Consider the following 7,125-nt stretch of genomic DNA (forward strand, 5'->3'; position numbering starts at 1 on the left):
GAATCATGATCCTCAGTCCTCAGCCTCTTGAGAAGCTAGGATTATAAGCAGGCGCCACCAGTGCCCAACTTCCTTAAGCTTTTGTGCTCAAGGCTAGAGCTCTACCACTTGAGCCACAACTCCACTTCTGACTGAAAATCTTTGGCTAGACAAAGGGAGTATAAACAGCAGAAACCTGAGGTTTCTTCTTATAAACCTCTCCATATGGACATTGTAGCCATCTGTGGGTGGGTATTCATGCACATTGGTTTAGGTATCAAGTTCAAAGACAGTTCTCTGATAGTTAGATCCCATTTGAACCTTTTTCAGATTCATTCCCATCCTCCTCTTCCTTGTTGTTCCCTGGGAAGGGTGGGGAAGGACGATGACCCCTGAAGACAAGCATGGGGTTATCCTTGTCATCTGCTTTCTGGTTGGGCTCAGCTAAATGGAGGTCCCAGAAGACTAGAGATTGAGGTAAGACTTGGCTATTGACACTTGGACATCTCTTCTGTCAAGCCTCAGTTGTGATTGAATGCTATAATTCCACAAGTCCTTTCTATACTCCACAGGCCGTTCTGTGACCCACTCACAGCTTCCCCTTCCAGGGCCCACAGGGTAGATGCTGCTCTCCAGGAAGCCCTATAGTCCACAATGACATCTGGATTACTTCTTCCATTAGAGCAGGCAGTAGATGAGTTCTGGCCATAGAGATACCCATCATCACAGATAAAATCTAAATATATTGTCCCTCACCCACAAAACTGCAGCTCTATCATTATCACCAGTCCTATTATACCAGCAAAGGCAAAGTTTAGGTTCTATAGTCCATTTTGTTTGGGCAGTACTGGGGATTGAACAAGACCTTGTACCTGTCTTGCTTTTTGAAACAAGGACTCATTGCATAGCCCAGACTGGCCTGAAACTCTTAACCCTCCTGTCTCATCCTCCCAAGTTCTGGCATTACAGATGTGTACCACCACACCACGTCCCAGTCACTTATCTCAATTCCTTGGGACCTTACTATCACAGAGGTAGTCTCCTTTTTTTTAAGATCCAGCCATAACTAGTTGTAGGAACTATCGCTATGTTCCTCTAACAGTTCACCGGCCATTTTATTCCCTAACACATTACTGTTCTAGTCTACCCTAGGTACTCTTCACATACACTCCCCCATCCCCTCAGTGTATAGCATCAATGCTATTCAGCCAACATCCACCCTCCAAAGAAACCCAAACAGTTCAGAGGTGCATCAATCGACCTTTAATGTCCAAAAGAGGCGTGGATGCAGAGCATAGGAGATGTAGCAGGGTCTCAGTCCCTGCTCCAGAAATGGAGAAATGAACACAAACCAGACACTTCCAACTGGCCACACAAAGTTTGGGAGGGCAGGGAGAAACAGATTTGGACATTCATAAAAAAATAAAACCTAAAATCAAACACTCTTGTACCCACTCAAGGGCTTGAATAGGGAACTCAGTCACCGCCCTAGTTCCCACCCGCTCCTGATAGCATTAAAAAGAAGGCTCAGCATACACTAAAGAACTTGGGGAGGGGACATTCTTCTGCCTCCTCCTAACCCCAAGAATGGACTGGAAAAAAAAATGAGCTAGATACCCCAACCCCAACCCCCCAATGTCAAACCTACAGATGAGTTTTGAATGTGATTCATCAGAATCAGCAGCTCAATCAGCAATGACAACCCTATCCCATTCCCAGGTCATCCGTTGCATCCTCCCTGGAATCTCCTCCCACTCAGCTTCACTATCTTCTAATATGTCGGACTTCATCACTGCAAGACTCACCTCCTCTGAAGTTCCACCGAAGCTCTTCTCTGCCCTTTATTACTTCCATCTACTTCCCCATAAGAGACTGTAACCATCCACAAAGTCACTTTTCCCCTCCACTGAGACCCAGCTCTAGGGCAGATGGCAGCATGGCCATCTTGTCCCAAAGCTTTCTCAGGGAGCAGGCAACCAAATAGGGCAGCAAATCTGAGCTAGATGACTGGGAGGGTGTGTGGGGGTGGGGGGTGGTAGATGGTAACACTTGTCTTCATCCCACAACAGACATACCAAAAGGCTCACTTATAACTAACCGTGTCCCCTACCTACCTATATACCCTAGAGATGCCACCTTTTCTGCCCCCTCCCTCCCCTCTACCCCAGACCCACATACACACATACACAGATACAGATACATACACACACACATACGCGCAGAGACATAAAGAAGGGAAACATTGATTTGGTTTGACTGCTAAGACCTAACTAAGGAACTACAGTCATCAGAAATTCCCTTGCCAGCCAACTAACAACAGGGGCTGCTTTAAGAGAACTCCAGAGGAATGAAAAAACCAAGGGTTAAGCAGAGAGCAGACAAAAGAGAATAAAGAAAACTAATCAAGCTAAATCTATCCCCAACATCTTCCTAGTGTGATCTCTGGCAGGAAGAAAAGGTAATCCACGAAGACACAGCCCTTACTTAGAAATCCTGACAAAGACAGCAAGACAAGTCTGCTCCCCACTCCCACACACCACAGAGGAACACATTGCAGGGCCCCTTAAAAGAAACCACCCCCACCCCACACCCTGCCCTAAGCCGTAAAATCACAGTTCAGTGGAATATTTTCCCTGGTACTAGATCAATTCCCCCCATCCTCCTTCCTACCACTCTCTCCTCTGATCAATCCTAATGCAGTCTTCCAGCAGCCTCCCCGGCCCTCCTAAAACAGAATCCACCACCAGGAGAGGCAACTGCAGTTACTTTTACCTCCAGATATCTGTTTCTTTTCCTCAGCCTTCCTAGTCTTTGAGACTTTGTTGAGGAAATTTTATTTTGTATAGGGAGAGAAAGAGAAAAAGGAGGGGGCGGGAGAGATTCCTAGTGCAATACAACCAAAAAAAAAAAAAACAAAAAAAAAAAAAACTTTTTTTAAATCTCGAAAAATAAACGTAAAGCAGCCTTCTTCCCCAGGCAACTAAACAGAAAGAAGTTTGGTTTTGTTTACTGCGACATACACATGAAATCGAGTATACAGTCCATGCAGTAGCACAGCCATTGGAGAGGACATCCTGATGCTGGCCCCAGTGCAAAACAGTCCCAGCAACGCCGCCTGCTTGCCATCGCTGCCGCCGCCACTGACACCTTCATCATGGCCACCTAGCCTGACTTGAAGAGGAGGATTGCAACTTGACCCAAGTAAAAATAGATGAAGTGCTTTGTCTCATGTGTGACGTAGCTGCCAAAATTTCGGCCCACAATACAATGCCAGGTAGGATTATATTTCTTGTCAAATTCCTGAAGAATAAAAGGGGGAGAAGAAAGGTGATTAGAGGAGCTTAAGAAATCAGAATTGGAGTCTCTCCCTCTCTGAAACTCCAGCACCCACATTCAGTTGTTACTATCCTACCCCAACCAGGGCCTCAGCTACCAAACCCCAGGAGCTCAGGTTCTAAGGTTGGCTAGGACACTCCTCCCCTTATCAATAATGGAACACCACAAAGGCTCCATTATTCCTGTGTGCCAACTCTCTAGCATTCTACACCCTGATCATCTCTTCTTCCTCTAGCTATTCCACCCCCTCACACCACCACAAGCACACTCAAGTGAGTCTTCAGCAATGCAATGGGATGAGCCAGTGGAAAGAAGGATGACTGCATTTCCATATAGCATGGTAAGTGGGAACTGGTCGCCCACTGCCTCACATGGTACTAAACTAGCACTTGTAAATGTCAAAAGCCAAGACACTGAAGCAATTGAGGACCAACTATGGAGAGTACAGGGAAATAGTTCTATTAAGCCAGCATTAAAGGCAATCACATATGCCAAGCACCATGAAGGCACTCAATATCAGAACAAGGACCTCCCCACCAATTCTCTCACTTGTATCAAGGGCCCAAAACCACCTAGAAGATCCCTGTGAGCTAATCAGATAGAGCCTCACAGAGTCTGCAAGTAACCTCAGTTCTAGATGCATCCTGCTGTGGCTATGAAAATGCAGCAACTCTCCACCATGGACCCATCAATGCTGTCAATCTTGAGGCTGTTTCACATGGTGTCCCACATACAATGTTTAGCTTCCTAATAACCCCTATCATCACATAATCCCAAGAGATAGTAAGAAACAGATCCAATGCTCACCTTGAATCTAGACTCTGTCAGAATATAACAGTCACTTCCCCCTAAAGTGATGGTAAGGCCATCACTTGGCATGAAGCTGCCATCTCTGCTGTACCCTCTATGGACACAGACACACACACACACACGGACACACACACACACACGGACACACACACACGGACACACACACACACGGACACACACACACACAGAGTTTCTTTCTTAGGACTCCAGTTTCCTCCCTGTAAAACTCAAGGAGATTCTACCTATTCTACCTACCATATCCTACTGGCATGGACCATCTTTTTTGAGATGATCAAAAACTGGGCCTAGCCAGGCACCGGTGGCACACACCTCTAAACCTAGCTACTCAGGAGGCTAAGATCTAAGGATACAGGTGCAAAGCCAGCCCAAGTAGGAAAGACCATGAGACTCTTTATCTCTAATAAAACACCAGAAAACCAGAAATGGTACTATAGCTCAAGTGGTAGAGCACTAGCCTTGAGCTGTGGGACAGTACCCAGGCCCAGAGTTCAAGCTCCACGACCAACTCACCAAAAAAATAAAAAACAAAAACTGGGTCGAGGGCTGGCTCAGTGGTAGAGTGCTTGCCTTGCTTGCATGAGGCCCTGGGTTCGAGTCCTCAGCACCACATAAGCAAAAAGAAAAAAGCCAAAAGTGGCGCTGTAGCTCAAGTGGTAGAGCACTAGCCTTGAGCTGAAGAGCTGAGGGACAACGCCCAGGCCCAGAGTTCAAGCCCCATGACCGGACCCAAAAAAAAAACCAAACCAAACCAAAAAACTGGATCTATGCCTGTAGTGGACAAGGGTTGTGGCTAGGAGTCAGGTGGCCCAGATACCCATTTCTTTCTTCCTGCTCAAATCAGCTGAGCCACATTCCCAGCCCAGTGTTAACCATGTTCATCCATGTTCATTCACACATTCACTAAAGAGTTTTTCAGGAACTAAAAGCTTATTCTAATATTAATTTTTCTTAAATTATACAGTATCTGTGGGTTCTACATCTATGGACTCAACAAACCATATACTGAAATATTCAGAAAAAAGTTACATCTGTATTGAATATGTAGTCTTTTCTGTCATTCCTTAAACAATTCAGTATAACTACATAGTATTTGCACTGTATTAGGTATTATATGTAGAGATGATTAAAAGTATGCATAACAGTATGCATAAAAGTATGCATAGTGGCAGAGTGCTTGCCTAGCATGCAGGAAGACCTGGGTTCTATTCCTCAATACCACATAAACAGAAAAAGTCAGAAGTGGCACTGTGACAAGTGGTAGAGTGCTAGGCTTGAACAAAAGAAAAGAAGTTCAAGGACAGTGCCCAGACCCTGAGTTCAAGCTCCAGGATTGCCCCCCTCCCTAAAAAAAGTATGCATAAGTTATATGCAAATAATTCCATCATTTTATGAGGAACATCATTTCATATAGGTACAGGGAGGAAGGGTGTATCCTGGTTCCAAATCCCCCATAGAAACCAAGAGCATATATTCAAGTCCATTCTTAAGACTATAGGGAGAAGAGGATGCTACAGTACCTTATTCCTTTTGCAGCAAACTCACTACCCTCATGATGATTACTATAAGGATATCCTACTTTTAAGTGGTGCAGTTTCCTGAAAATTTATGCTTTCCTAATGTTAATTCCAAATACTTCTGTTCTGATCTGGGCCAGTAATATTTTATTCTGAACCTTTGCTACATAGTGATTCCCTTCCCCAATGCTTTGTAATCACTAAATTATCTGTAAAATAACATGTTTCTAGCATGTCTACTAAGAATTGAGAGAGATGGGACAGGAAGGGAATGACAATGATCAAGATGATCATGCTGTACTCTACACATAAGTTAACATGTTGAAACTCATTTGTACAACTACTTAAAGGTGTGTGTGTACGTATGTTTTTTTCCTAATATATATAATTGGTGATTCAGAATCACTCCCTAATTTATCTACTTGGTAAATTCTGCAGGATTTGGTTGCATGTTTGCATGGGATACACCTCTCTTACTTACATCCTCTGCTCCAATTCTCCCCTGAATTACAACTCACTTGCCAATCCCTCCTTTGCCACAAGCTACAGCTCTCTCAGCATACCTTCTTGATATAGGCAGCAATGTCCTTCTCTATGTTGTACTTCTCCATGGCCTGCGTGGCACAGTCAACAGCATCCTGTTGCATGTCCTCAGACATGTCTGCGTTCTTGATCACTGCCTTCCGGTCAGACATGGTGACACTGCAATAAGGTAAGAGAGGTGAGGCTGACAATGCCATGCTCTAGGCAATAAACATGACCTGCTGAGTGTGAGGCCTCAATGGGACAGGGGAGTATAGAGGGTAAGTTTAAGGAAAACACAGACATAAGGCATTACGAGAGGAAGTTCCTAAGTTTTTTAGTGGAAAATATTATCCTTGGAAGTGTTAGAAACAAGAAAAAAAAATCTGCCACAAGTTTTTATCATGTATAAAGTGAGGTGTTTTTTTTTCTAACTCTTAATAGCTATCAGCTTCTAATACTCTAAACAGCACTGATATCCAAAATATTGTAACCTATAACCTAGCTGCATCTTTAGGCAAGTTACTCAACTTTTTTTTTTTTTTGGCCTGTTCTGGGGCTTGAACTCTGGGCCTGGGCACTGTACTGTTCCTGAGCTTTGTGCTCAAGGGTAGCACTCTACCACTTGAGCCACAGCTCCACTTCAGGCTTTTTTCTGTGACTAATTGGAGACAAGTCTCACAGACTTTCCAGTCTCAGCTGGCTTGAATAGTGAACGTCAGATCTCAGCCTCCTGAGGAGCTAGGATTGCGGGTGTGGACCACTGGTGCCCACCTAAGTAACTCAACTTTTGTATTTTCATTATTAACTAGAAAACAGGGACTACAAGATTTATCCTTAAGCTAATACTACTGGCATAACACCTAAACAGACTATCCCTTATTAGTACATCATTGGGATCAAAGCAGAATTAGGAAGTCATTCTTGAATTTTTTTTTTTTTT

General features: G+C 44.1%; 1 protein-coding gene across 1 annotated transcript; it reads right to left on the reverse strand.

The window, feature by feature from the left end:
* Positions 1–1,219: 1,219 nt before the first annotated feature.
* Positions 1,220–6,388, reverse strand: Dynll2 (dynein, light chain, LC8-type 2). The gene is made up of 2 exons (XM_013037978.1): positions 6,224–6,388; positions 1,220–3,279 (listed from the first exon to the last, which is right to left on the reverse strand). The coding sequence occupies exons 1-2, from the start codon at positions 6,353–6,355 to the stop codon at positions 3,142–3,144; spliced, it is 270 nt and encodes an 89-aa protein (XP_012893432.1). The 5' UTR covers positions 6,356–6,388; the 3' UTR covers positions 1,220–3,141.
* Positions 6,389–7,125: the final 737 nt, after the last annotated feature.

The sequence above is a fragment of the Dipodomys ordii genome, unplaced genomic scaffold (genome assembly GCF_000151885.1).
Source record: "Dipodomys ordii isolate 6190 unplaced genomic scaffold, Dord_2.0 Scaffold7, whole genome shotgun sequence".
NCBI classification, from domain to species: Eukaryota; Metazoa; Chordata; class Mammalia; order Rodentia; family Heteromyidae; genus Dipodomys; species Dipodomys ordii.

What these genes read in the sequence shown, in the direction of transcription:
- Dynll2 (XM_013037978.1), bottom strand. Translation starts at nt 6,355, where the DNA reads ATGTCTGACCGGAAGGCAGTGATCAAGAACGCAGACATGTCTGAGGAC. An exon ending in TTGCTGCCTATATCAAGAAG is followed by an intron (nt 3,280 to 6,223) that starts GTATGCTGAGAG and finishes TTTATTCTTCAG; the next exon opens with GAATTTGACAAGAAATATAA.